Below are 13,290 nucleotides of genomic sequence, written 5' to 3'. Positions count from 1 at the left end.
GGCTGACGTGTTTTCACGCAAAATTGGGGTAGATGGGGTGTAACTGACCAGGTCAACCAGCTGCTGATCCGGAGTGGACCCACTCTAGAGAGAAGTGCATCTCAATCAGTTGCTAATTTGCGGGAGCAACGAGATGTTCAAGGCGACCCAAAAAAATGCGAGCTAGGTGGAGCGTTTCTGAACCCTGTCAACCCGACGAGTATTTCAGCCTACTCTATTGGATCGAAGGGGGTAGACCCATCTAAGACCGGAGTACCGAACGGTATTTAGAGTGTTTTAGCGTGTTACATGTGGTTGACCTGGAAAATTACACCATTAAACACTTGAAACCCGGCCTGCCGAACAAGGCCTTAAAGTGTGAGTAGAATTATGTCTGTTGTTGCTATCTATAAGAATAATATTATGCACCAATGGAATTTTGTCTGTCATTGTCTTAAGGGTTTATGTTGTGGAGTAGAGTAAGTTTGGACCAGTAATAGCTGAAGCAGACTTGATTTTGCTCCTGCATTTTCTTTCTTGTTCATGTGGCAGTTTCCCCTTGTTACCTCTATATAGCTTTCATGGTAGTAATTCTGTACTGTGATATGAAGATCACTGCTTTGCCCATAAGTGAGAGACTGCAGTATAGCAAAACTCCGTGGAAGACATAGTAGTGCTTTCTTTGAGTCTACCAATTTCTTGTTTTTTTTTTCCTTTTATTAAAGCTACACAGTTTGATTAAGTATTTCTAAACTGACAACAGATTACTCCGACACATCATTTTAAATGGTTAAGTAGGTTGCCCTTATATTTTCTTTGTGTGGGAGTGCTGTGCTAAATGATATACTCAACTGAAGCCTTGTCAGTTTATGGTTATATGGCCCATCATGAGGTGTTGGTGCTCGTGCAATTCAATCTTTTGTATAAAAAACTATAAAAAACAAAAGAATTTTACTTAGTTGATCAACTTATCCTAAATCATAACTTTGACATGGCAAACCAACATTTCAGAAGGCTGTCCAGCTACAGATTGATAGGGTATGATGTGGTAGTAGTTATTACTAAACACATAGCTCTAATAAAGATGACAATTAGAACTTGCAGCCAGCCAAGTTGGTTTTGTTTACTTTTTATGGGTTAAATGATGTGGTTAAGATTTTAAAATTAAAACCAAAGCAAGTATGTTGGATTAATTAAAAATACTTTCTTTGGAAGGAATGCCTTTTGCTGCAACTATATATATTATTGTTTTATTGTGAATTTTTTGTACTTTTATTCTCTGCAGCTTCATTGACAAATTCTAACAGCACCATTTTATATGTATGTGTGTCTATCAGTCTCAAATAAAATTATTAATATGAAAATTGTTGTCTCAGTGCTAGCAGTCCATGTCACGTTGTCCTTTTCGGTGATATATGATTTTAGGTCTGGATACATACAATCCAGCTCTAACGTTTCAAAATATGCCAAATGGTGTAAGCCAAAGACAAGCTTGACTCTTTAGTCCATGAGGTTTGCAGCTAGCTGTATTTTTTGAGTATTGGACTGTAGTTGGTGGACATTGTGTGAAGAACCCCTGCCTGAATCTTTCATGGTCTATGATGCCAATTTTCCTATATTCCAAACCATGTACGGGAAGCGGATTAAACTAGGAACAACCGCGACAAGCTTTACTACAGCCGGCCTTGCCTGGCAATTGACATATTAGCCTCCTGGGAAGTACCATACAAGCATCAGAGGCCAAAAGGCTAGACCGCCAGATAAACTACCTTTGCAACCAAATCGTAGTTGCCCCTCCAGTTGCTAGTTTCCCATGGCCAGACATGGTTCCCTGTTCTTCTTCCTTGCCTTGTTTCTGCAGCACCTTCACACCAGCGTCGGCTTAGCCATAAAAATCTTACCAACACCAGTGGAACAATGGCAGCCCATGCAATGCGATGCTGCATCCTTCAACCCTTCGTGCAGCTCATACCTTTATGTGACTCCTGGAGGGCGCAGCCTGTCCCAGATAGCATCCGACTTTAATGGGACAACATCTCTCACCCAGCCCATCAGGCGGCTTTCTGGCTCGGAGGACTTACTGGTGCGTGTGCCGTGCATGTGCGAGGCAATCAATACCACCATGAATGGTCTCTTCCATGATACTGAATATAAGGGTCCAAATGACATGTCCGCCAACATCAACAGAAGCTACTTCAGTGGGCTTGCGTGGAACCTTCCTCCTATGGAAAATAAGACAATCGTGGTTCACCTGCTATGTGGGTGTTCCTCCACGGCACCGGAGGGGGTGCTGTCTTACACGGTCCAGTTCGGAGATACCCTGAGCAACATCGCAACGTTGTTCAGATCAGGTTCAAGGGAGATACTAAGCTTGAATCCAGGGGTCACAAATCCTGATTTTCTCAACCCAGGTTGGATCTTGTTTGTTCCGATGGGAATTGCTGGTTCTTCTAAAAAAAGTGAGTTGCTGCTACTTTTCAACTATGTGTTCTGCTTGCATCCATTGAATTTCAGAAATTAGTTAAACTGATTCCAGTTATTCTCAAGTTTTTGGTACCATTGGCATGCTATTAATTTGCTAAAATGCGATAAGCAGTAGATTTTTTGTGCAATTCAAGTATGTGCTTAATAAATCTAAATTGTTCTTTTTGCATCATAGGATTTCCAGTAATTTTGAAGATGATATTATGTTCCCTAAGCTCTTGTCCTTTGGAAACTGACAGCTAATATTTTTGTGTTTTCTCTGTGCTTGATTCAAACATTTTTAGAGATTGGCGGTTTACCAATCATAATTGCAGTATCCATATCAGCTGCAGTTATGCTCCTTTGCATGATCACCATCATACTTCGCCTGAAAAGGAGATCTCCTCTGCCCAATATTGAAGTGCCAAAGAATAAAAAGATGGAGAAAGTTCCCAGCAACACAAGCATTGCTATCCTGGAGAGCCGTTACTTTCCATCCAAGAGAATTGATGGTCCTGCTGTGCTACCTTATGCTACATGTACATATTCTATACACACAATCACACATACATCTTATTACTCTGAGTTGATTGGTTGCAGACATCGATCCCTTCCAAACAGAGAGGCCCGTTATTTTCAGCTTGAAAGAGGTTGGAGATGCTACAGCTAATTTTGATGAGAAGAGGAAGATCGGCGAGGGAGGATATGGCATGGTCTACCTAGGTTTTATTGGTACACATGTAAGAAATTTATGTAGCATCTTCCACAGGTGACTGTATTCTTGAAGCAACATCAGATCATTATATGTGTGACCTTGGTTGCAGGAGATTGCAGTTAAGAAGATGAAAGCTAGCAAATCAAAGGAGTTCTTTGCTGAGCTGAAAGTGCTGTGCAAAGTGCATCACATAAATGTGGTATGTGCTTCCAATCTAAAAGGATATGAACATCCATTTTGACTGGCTGCATGCAAATTGCCAATAGAGTATTTTAAACATGTGCAATTCCATATACAGGTTGAGTTGATTGGTTATGCTGCTGGGGAGGATCACCTGTACCTTGTTTACGAGTATGTCCAGAATGGATCACTCAGTGAGCATCTACATGATCCTATGCTAAAAGGTACACGAAAAAGGATATTCATACATGTTTATATTTGTTTTCTTATTTCTAGAAAAAAAATGACATGCTTTGTATTTTCTGAAAGCTTGAATGAACTGTGAAATTCTAACATCTGATAGGTTAAACATAGCCTTGGGGTAAATACTTACAGACTTGATTTCGAGTTATTTCTTAGGTCATCAACCTCTCTCATGGACCGCAAGAACACAAATAGCAATGGATGCAGCGCGCGGTATTGAGTACATCCATGACCATACAAAGGCCTGCTATGTGCACCGTGACATTAAAACCAGCAATATTTTGCTAGATGGCGCGCTAAGAGCTAAAGTGAGCATTTAAATCCATAAACTTTCAAGTGTTACCTTCTCAAAAGAAGAAAAAAAAATGCAATCTGATTATTTTCTGCATAACAGGTTGCAGATTTTGGGCTGGTGAAGCTTATTGAACGCAGCGATGAAGAAGATTGCTTTGCAACTCGTTTGGTGGGAACACCAGGCTACCTTCCACCAGAGTTAGTTTTAACTTGGATTGATTTACATTTTGTTCAACCTGACGAAGCTTCACATGTAGTAGTAACACCAAGCATCAACCTTGCAGGTCAGTTCTCGAGCTTCACATGACTACGAAGTCTGATGTCTATGCATTCGGAGTAGTTCTTGCAGAGCTCATTACTGGCCTCCGTGCACTTGTGCGGGACAATAAGGAAGCCAATAAGACCAAGTCACTTGTCACAATCGTAAGACCATTGCAATATCTTCTTCACATTGATCTTCGCCAACGTTTGCATCATGCTTCAATCCAATCAATAAGTATTTGCCATGCTCTGTACAGATGAGGAAAGCTTTCAAAACAGAATATCTAGAGAGCTCACTGGAGAAAACCATAGATCCCTCCTTGAAGGACAACTACCCCATAGAAGAAGTGTGTAAGGTTAGTAAAACTGCTTATCACTACGGACTCACTGAATAACTGAAACATCGAAGTTAACTGAATCGTGCATCTATCATGTATGTAGCTTACAAAAATTTCGATGCGGTGCTTGAGCGAGGACCCACTGGAACGGCCTGAGATGAGGGAGATTATGTCACTGCTGTCTCAAATTCATTTTGCCTCCATAGAGTGGGAGGCGTCACTTGGAGGTGATGCGGAAGTCTTTAGTGGTGTTTTCAATGGCAGATGATCAAACGTCATGTATGATTTAATGTAGATACAGAAGATTTGCTCCTGTTTTTTTTTTATTTAAGGAGAGTGGTTCTTGGTATGCAGTTTTGGATATATTTGTACTTGCAAATTTATCTGGCTTCTTGAAAGCTGGTAATGTGTATTTTGTATTGTATGCGGCTCCCTTTGCAGTTCTGTGACCGAGTGAATTCGTCCATTTCCATATTGCCCATGGTCCATTTAGGCCAGCCACTATGTTGGTGCGAAAGAATGGTTCGGTGTGAATCAGCTGCAATGTATTCACCGCATTGTGCAGTGGACGTAGGATCCAGATGCTGTAAGCAAAGCAGCCAATTTCTATTTCCCTCTATCCTGCAATCTAGACATGTTGCTCCTTTTTTTACTGTATTGTGTCAGAATAAAAGGGAACCAAAAACTTGGGTCGCTTTTTTTATCCTGATAGCATGTGTCGATGCTCTGCTATGTATCAAACCGGCTCATAGCACGGTATGAGTCGTTTTTGTTGCACATAGTGAATGGTCTTATAGGCAAAACTGCATCTAGCAACGCACACCACTATCAGATATCACAAAAATAGTCTCACTTATATGTTTATAATTTGCTTACTCCGAAGAATAAGATATATAATAAATTTAAGTGATGTTATTGAAATTTTTGACTTATAAATACTTTCATAGGTTCAAAACCATTTTATGAAGAATTAATTAGTTTAGTCAATGGAAACTTGCCTGTAAAATGAAAACATATTGCAAAATAGGACCTCAAAGCAAACCAACGCTTCTAATCGATGTATCTGGACTACGTGTTAATATATCATGGATTGAAAGCAGATTTGGTGCACCTGAGCTCCTGGTTTTTAAAATATTTGAAAATTATTTGTATGTGTTTCAAAAAATTATAAAGTTTATTACATGAATCATATACATGTCTTGAATACTCATGCGAAAGTTAGATAAAAATTGTGTTTTGAGCTACGAACAAAATTTGGCTGTATGTATAGGTTTGAACACTCACATTTTTCTCAGAAAATTATTATTTTTGTGTAGCTGAAAATACAATATATTTTTTCCTGAAATTTCTACCGCACCTTAGAAATAGGTATATATATATATGTACGTATTTAATTTCAGATTTTTTAAATTCCAGAAATATGTTTTTCAAAAATCGAAAGCACTGGTGTTCCTGTGCCAAAGCCACTTTCCGAGATTTGTTTTAACTAAAAAGAATACCAGAGAGATCACTCAGAGGAGCCAAGTGGCGGCTCACATGTCCATTCGCGGGAGACTCTGTGCATGACTCTTGTCAAGCATACAGGATGGCGTGCAGTTCCTTTGGGTAGAAGTCTCAAGACGTAGTTTATTTTGCATTTTTCTTATGTCCAAATGTTAAACTGTAATAACACCTGTAGTCTGTGGACCGTGAAACACGACGGCGTCAAGGCCTTCAAAAACAGAAGCCATGTTGGCTTTTTTATGTGATTTTTTTGTGACGCCTTTGCTTAACAATATTATGTTCGAGATATCGGTGGCACACTGGTACCGGATAAAGCACGAGTAGTCGAGCTGAGCCACTCCTGGCAGCATCTTGTTTCTGATATCAACAGCGATCAACCATGCCGTCGTGTCCTTGTGGCTAGCCTTGGAATAGAAAGACACAAAACATCATTGTCCAGGCTGATGATGGGATTTCACGTAATCTTCAACAACTTGTGCGGGGCTTCCAGCACGCCCCATCAGGGCCGGTAATATAGTTACCAAGCAAACACAAACGAGATACAAAATGTGTTCGCTATCAATACAGCTTGGTGCTAAAGTTGTTGGAAGGGACAGTTTTCATGCGCAATTCATAACATGCAAGGAAAACACCGCACAGGCAAAATGCACCACAGGAACTCAAAACAGCAATATGCCTGAAACCCTGAACAAGCTGCTATAGTTGACTGGCAGTAAACAGATCCGGAACAGCTTCTCTTGGGCAGACGTGAAGCAAAAGCTTTTTTACACCTAATAATAAAGTTTGGTGCTAACAGTAACAGTCAATAAAAAAACAAAGCTTGCTGCTCACAGTTTCAGCTTGGCATATCGGTCTTTTATCTCGCACCAGGCAATGGCTTGATCAAATCTTGCGTTGCCGGAACTGGTGCACCCCTTTCTTGTTCCTCGAAATCAAATCGCGCTGCGTTTCCTGCGCTACGCCCTTGCTGCTTGCCTAGAGCCACTTGCTCCATTCTCTTCCCCCAGAGAACATTGTACAGACCGCCAACCATCAGAGCTCCACTCATTACACTGTTCATCAACAAAGAAATTTCAAGAAAACAAAATTTGGTGTAGTTCCTCTGTCTGACAAGCAAACGTTAGGAAACACACCTTCCAAGGGTGACTGCTTCTCCTATGAGAAGTGACAGAATGATCGTGATAACAAAAGTAGAGGTGCCTGTCATGGCCACGAACACTGGGCCGCACTTGTCAATTAACCAGAGTTGCAGGTAGTTTGAAAATGCAGAAACAACGACGCCCTGGAACGTAAAGTAATTCCGCACAGAGGTCAGGTTTCTGTTTCCTAATTCTACAGTCAGTCTCAATGAATCAATGATCAGCAGCTGTCAGAGGGATTCTCATACTTACACAGTAGATGACCGCAACAAGACCTACATCCAAGCTCAGCTTCCATCTTGAGAAGTCTCTCTCCATCACTAGAGCCATAAGAAAAGATTGAACGGTTGCAAAGACTACCTGAACAGCTGCGTTGAGTAGCATGGGCAGATACTCTACCAGCATAGGGCCCTAGAAAGCAACATGCAGGCTAAATTTAGGATGAATAATTTAGCATCTGCACATGCACACATGCCTGGATGCAAAACCTCTTGCCCGCAGAGCAATATTCATACCTGGAACACTGTCCAAAGAGTAAACATTGCAGTCGCAAAAGACTGCAAGAGAATTCCCAATATCCAGCTCCTTGCGGGATGGGCATCAACCTGACTTGCATGATGAAAAACAGGGTGGTGGATGAAAGATTTGAGCTTAGGTCCTTGGTATAATGCCAGTACAGTAACACCAGCAGCACAAAGCACTATCCCAGAAACTTTCACAATCCCATGGAACCTCTTTAATTTCAAAGACTCCATCCTACAATAAGTAGAATAGAAATTATTAATTTCTCCACAAACTTTTGGTAATAAAAGTTCAAACTGTCCACAAAATAAGATGAATCAATTTTTTCAGTCCCACTATGCTTACTGCACCATGTTCATCAAAGCACTCACAGCTCTGCATAAGTATGTTTACACTACTAATGATTCACTTTAAACAATGTACAGTTATCCATTGGATATTACATCCTATTTTACCACAAAGAAATTTTACAAAATCTGAAGAAACATACTTAACACAAATTTGACAAGGTGCCCAATTCAATGTGACTGCCAGTGTCGATTAGTGCAAAGAAGTACAATGGTATTCCATTACCAGATGCACAGATACTTTACCCGGCTGCGTACCAGCACCCCAGCAAGTATCAGGTAATCATACAGGCTACTACGTACTCGATACAGCCGGAGAAAAAACGAATATTAGTCAAATTTCACATGAACATAAACAATAGCAACTGACTAGCACTCCCACTATAAATATAAATCTGTGCAGCTACTTTATCGCAGCAAAGAGTTATGACTCAATGATATTATCTCCATCCTTTATCCACGAAGTTATACAAGCTGAGCCCAACCATTGCAGTATTGCACACATCACTCAGCTAACGATACCATCCACTCCGCTCGCAATTGGGCTCACCTAGCTAGGTAGGACCAGACAGATTAGACAAGCTTGGGCCTGTCTTTGGCCCGGTCAGGGTGGATATGGCAGGTCCTGGGAGAATTACTTATTATGTTTCTTTCTTTGAACATAAAGAATAGTTGTCACCAGAAAAGAAAATGCCTTCAAGGAAGTACTACATGTACCATTAGAAAACATACCCCAACAGTAGAGCCAAAAAGAAAGTTAGCACTGGTAAGAGATTTAGTACTGCAGAAGCAGAAGTTGCCGAAGCATAACTGAGACCAACAAATGATATGTTAATAGAAGCAGACATTCTGTGCAAATGAAACAAAATAATACCATAGTATGATTGTATACTTAGAATAATAGTAAAATATTGCATACTTGGAATTTATAAGAAAATTTAATCAGTTAAGATAACTACAAAATACTTAGGGTGTTGTAAGCAAAAATCATAGTATGATTGTACAAATAACTAATTTAAATAGTTGTTAGCTTTACATAGCATTTTCAATGAAACTAAATCAGTCAACCTAGCTAAATGAACCATCATTTTTGCACTCAGTTGTTTTATTGAAAATATAGATTAAATCTGAAATAACTTGAAATGCTCTGTGGGAAAGGCTGGGTTGCCATTGATGAAGATGATGAGTATACCACGGTGAAAACCAAAACAACTGAGGGAAAATTAATGTAAATAAAGTAAGCTTTTACCTTTTATATTGAAAGGGTACATATGCATGCACATAAGTGAACTTGACATATATGAAGTTTGGACAAGAACTAACAAAATGACTTGCCAAAACGTCTTATATTGTGGGAGGGAGGGAGTCAATGTTTAACAACTCTATGTTACCATTTCTCACATAAATACCCCCATTACAAACTTATACAAAAATTATGGCAAAAGTCTACACCATCGCAAATAAAATGGTTCATCTAGAGAGCCATTTGATAGAGAAAAAGAATATATCATAGAACAAAACCTCTGCCTTGTACTTTGACATACCCCATATAATGCATGCACAAATAGCTTCAGACTGACTTTGTATGACAGTTGTGGGGCGGTTTTCCTGCAAAAATAAACCTCAGTGCATGCTCCCTAGATAACATCCAGATCCAGGCAAATAACAAGCCAAAAATCCACATACCTTTCAATTGCAAAAGCAACGGGCAGTAAGAACATGATAGCTATTACATGCCTGTAGAAAAGAAGGACATATATACTTGTGCCTTGGTTAAAAGCAACTTTGAGAAGTAACCTGCATAACTCCATATGTGAACCTTAAGAGAAATGAAACAGCATAAGGTGCTGTGTTGCCCATTACTCTGGCTTGTTAGAACTTCAAAGATGATTGCTTAAATACTACTACTCAGGTATCGGGATACTTCATCATACCTTCACAGTCATAAGGTTTGCTCAGATATGACACATGGGTGTCCACTTAAGCAAAATATATTTTACTATGCAGAGGCCACACTAGCTGCTCGCTTTCATCAGTATTAGGAAACTGCAGCAGAAGCTTTTCGTCCTAACAAGTCCTGGTTACATCATACTTTGCAACAACTAAAATACAGTGTAAGAAACAAAAAAATGCAATAAACTAGGTATGTCAGTCCTAAGGTGCTTGTATATTTGACAGAAAGCATGACTCAAAAGCATATCAGTGTAGATTTGGAGCATCCAACACCTGAACATTGTCCTAGGGAAAAAAAAGTCATATGCACTAGCAGTTTTATTCATTTCAAGGTCGTTCATCGTCCTACAGGAAAGGAAGTGGGAACTTTGAAGTGCTTCAACTTCCAGGTAAAGGTTTCTACTTTCAAGACTCAGCATGATAATTTGTCACACATATTTGACAAAATAAATATTTGGCCATACTTCAACCATCATTTGCGCTGTGTAACACATTGAAAGTATCTGCCACTACAACAGTCAGTGTCAAGCACAACCCAGTTGCTTAGTTACAAACAAAAGCACATTTATATTTCTATAGAAAAAAAGGTCAAGTTCTGACCTTCAACCTCAAGGTGACTCAAATGCATTTTGGCATATTCTACAAAAATACCGCTAGGTGATTAATGCTCAGTGTGTCATTTCGGATCAAATATTTTTATAAGGATAATTTCCATTTAGTGGCAGCAGTGCGCCTTTATGAAGGGCAGAGGAATCAGTGGCAAAGAAAGGTATGATGTGGAACAGGAAAAGGGCAGCCATTACAGAGAAAGAGTAAAAATATAGGGGAAGTGGTAGTATCAAACTGTCTATTGCAATGTAAACAGCACTAATTCCAGAACATCGCTTGTTATTTAAATATTAAAATGCCAGCTCCTAAAGCAATGCTGTTAGAGTAATGGTAGCACATAGCTATAATGCCTTTTAGAAGGTATGTCGTTTAAATGGAGCACGTCTCCTGACTTAATTTGCATCCACACGAGCAAGTTACACAGTCCTATTACCCAAAATCATCCAGCACAATCTCTCTGGGCTCCGCGGAGTGGGGAGTGCAGATTCACAATTCCCATCACCCCTAATAAATTTTGGCTATGCGCTTTAAATACATGGGCAATGATTGATGCTTAACTGGATCTTCCTGCTTACTATTGCACTTGTTTCAGTGATCACGAAAAACAGATAGAGGAAGGAATAGCAACTTGACCTATTCCATGGGCTCAAGGCCAATATATCTACAGGAGAATAACTCAGCATATGTGTTCTTGATGATATGAAACTCCACCACTTCAATAACGAGAATAACTAAATTCTTTAGCTATCTTAAGTAAGCAATTTTAAATTTCTCATGATCGCAACAGAAACAGAATGGTTCCGAAATTTCACACTTGCGCGAAAACCCAGTAATTCCTTGGTTCAAGATTTTCCAATACCAAGTGGATAAAAAATAAATCTGAATTTGGATATATTACTTGATGTGTAAATTCGAAATGGAAGATAAAGATAAATTAGCTTGCAGATCAGCAAGGATAATCTGTACTCTCATGATCTGGCTGGAGGGTGAATGGGAGGTGGATGATAAGTTTGCCAGAGGAGCCATCCCTGTCCATTTGTGGCTAAAAACCAATCTAGACTTGAGAAAGACCGTATTTTCTATTAGTTGTTTCAATTTTGTTCATCGTGCAGGAAACTGATAGTTGTTAAATAGCAACTCAACAGCTTGAATTAGCAGCAATATGACAAAGCTATCGTCTCTTAGCAGGAAGTGTGTAATTATAGGTGCGATGTTGTTCAGCAGAGGCATGAGAATTCGAAACAGCAACCAACAGGCTTACAATGACAGAGCAATTGGGGTTGTAAGCAGCAAATAAATGTTGGAGGACTGATTGCATGTCAAAACAAAGACAGATGACCGGTGGTGGACATCATGTAAAACAAGATGCTAGCCATTTTGATTTAACCGTAGAAGCACATCAACTAGAGAGCAGGCTTGGCGGTGCCAAACAAAATGGAGAGGGGTGAGCACATACTACTAAGATTAGAAAGGGCTGTTTGATTTCTTCTTCCCAAAGATAACCTCCCAAACAAGTGGCGTGAATGGCCCTTTCTTATCCAAATGCTCCCTGATGGACTTCTCATCAATGGCAAAGTTCCTATCTTGGAAGGTCCTCACAAGCTTCTCAGCCTCGTCAACCCCCTTGGTGTTGCATACAGCATCAACCAGGCCCACAAACGTTGCAGCATTGGGCGAAAGCCCAGCCTCGAACATCTGGACGCAGAAAGCAATGGCATCATCAAGCCTGCCGCCCTTGCAAAGGCCCCCTATAATCAACCAGTAGCTGAATGCATTTGGAATGACCCCATTGCCCTGCATCTTGTTGAAGATCCTCACGGCATCGTCCAGCTTGCCTGCTTTGCAGAAGGCGTCGACAACGGCGGTGTAGATGACGACCTCTGGGATGGCGCCCTTCTCGCGCATCAGGCCGAAGAGCTTCATGGCCTCCTGCACCAACCCGCTCTTGCAGAGCCCGTCGAGCATGGCGACGGCGTTGGGTATCAGCCCCGTCTCTTTCATCTTCCGGAAGATCTCGTCCGCGTCCTCCGACTGCGGCGGCTTCCCTTGTTCCTGCTCAGGCTGCTGCCCCTCGACCGCAGAGGCAGAGGCAGAGGCGGAGGCGGAGGCCCTTGCATCACCCAGCTTAAGCTTCTCCATCAGTGACTCCCCGATGGCTTTCTGAGCGCTCCCTTCCGGACGCTGCTGCTGCTTGGCAGCGGCGCGTCTGAGGATGTCAGTCGGGGAAGTGCCGGTGGAGGAGGAGTCGGGGCTTCTCGGCGGCGGGGGCAGGGGGTTGTTGTCCGGGTCAGCCCCGAAGTTGAGGGTGCGGAGGAAGGCCTCGTCCTCCTCCTCATCCCGCGCCTCGCGGATGACCCGGCGGCGACGGTCGCCAGTGGAGTATGACCGCCGGATCCCGGATTGTCCAGCCAGCAGGAGGAGGAGGCGTTGGAGGCCGCTGGATCTCGCCGGAATCTGCAGGCTCATCTTGTCTCTGTTTCGTGGCGGCGGAGCAGGGGGAGGAGGCAACCGCAGAGGACGGGAATGATGCACGGACGATGCGTGCCGGGCCCACCTGTCATGCACAGCACTGGGAGGGTTTCAGTTTGGAGTAGCGAGGCCGAACCCAAGGGGGAATTTTACTTTTTTGCCCTCCTTTACTTAGTACCTCTATGATTTGCCCTCTATTACCGAAAACTGTCTTTAGCACATGAGCACCAGTGCTCCTGGTGCTATAAAATCATATTATTTGATTCTAAAAAAAT

The 13,290-nt window shown here is 41.4% G+C and overlaps 2 protein-coding genes and 1 pseudogene across 2 annotated transcripts; 1 reads left to right on the top strand and 2 right to left on the bottom strand.

Moving 5' to 3' along the window:
• The first annotated feature begins 11 nt into the window (after positions 1-11).
• On the top strand, positions 12-4,917 carry LOC127326930 (lysM domain receptor-like kinase 3). The gene is made up of 10 exons (XM_051353712.2): positions 12-2,438; positions 2,748-2,954; positions 3,043-3,182; positions 3,267-3,356; positions 3,456-3,561; positions 3,737-3,888; positions 3,975-4,072; positions 4,159-4,297; positions 4,393-4,491; positions 4,577-4,917. The coding sequence occupies exons 1-10, from the start codon at positions 1,793-1,795 to the stop codon at positions 4,739-4,741; spliced, it is 1,842 nt and encodes a 613-aa protein (XP_051209672.1). The 5' UTR covers positions 12-1,792; the 3' UTR covers positions 4,742-4,917.
• A 1,715-nt stretch (positions 4,918-6,632) lies between these two features.
• On the bottom strand, positions 6,633-11,765 carry LOC127326938 (WAT1-related protein At5g64700-like; annotated as a pseudogene).
• Positions 11,766-11,902: 137 nt separating this feature from the next.
• Positions 11,903-13,115, bottom strand: LOC127326940 (uncharacterized). Its single transcript, XM_051353738.2, has one exon. The coding sequence runs from the start codon at positions 13,010-13,012 to the stop codon at positions 12,011-12,013; it is 1,002 nt and encodes a 333-aa protein (XP_051209698.1). The 5' UTR covers positions 13,013-13,115; the 3' UTR covers positions 11,903-12,010.
• Between the last annotated feature and the right edge of the window lie 175 nt (positions 13,116-13,290).

This window comes from Lolium perenne, chromosome 3 (assembly GCF_019359855.2).
Source record: "Lolium perenne isolate Kyuss_39 chromosome 3, Kyuss_2.0, whole genome shotgun sequence".
NCBI classification, from domain to species: domain Eukaryota; kingdom Viridiplantae; phylum Streptophyta; class Magnoliopsida; order Poales; family Poaceae; genus Lolium; species Lolium perenne.
Note: the sequence above shows the minus strand (reverse complement) of the source record. Positions and strands in the feature narration are given on the sequence as shown.

Coding starts and splice junctions, on each gene's coding strand:
- LOC127326940 (XM_051353738.2), bottom strand. CDS start 13,012: ATGAGCCTGCAGATTCCGGCGAGATCCAGCGGCCTCCAACGCCTCCTC.
- LOC127326930 (XM_051353712.2), top strand. CDS start 1,793: ATGGCCAGACATGGTTCCCTGTTCTTCTTCCTTGCCTTGTTTCTGCAG. Junction 3,183..3,266: donor TAGGTTTTATTGGTACACAT/GTAAGAAATTTA, acceptor CCTTGGTTGCAG/GAGATTGCAGTTAAGAAGAT. Junction 4,492..4,576: donor CCATAGAAGAAGTGTGTAAG/GTTAGTAAAACT, acceptor TCATGTATGTAG/CTTACAAAAATTTCGATGCG.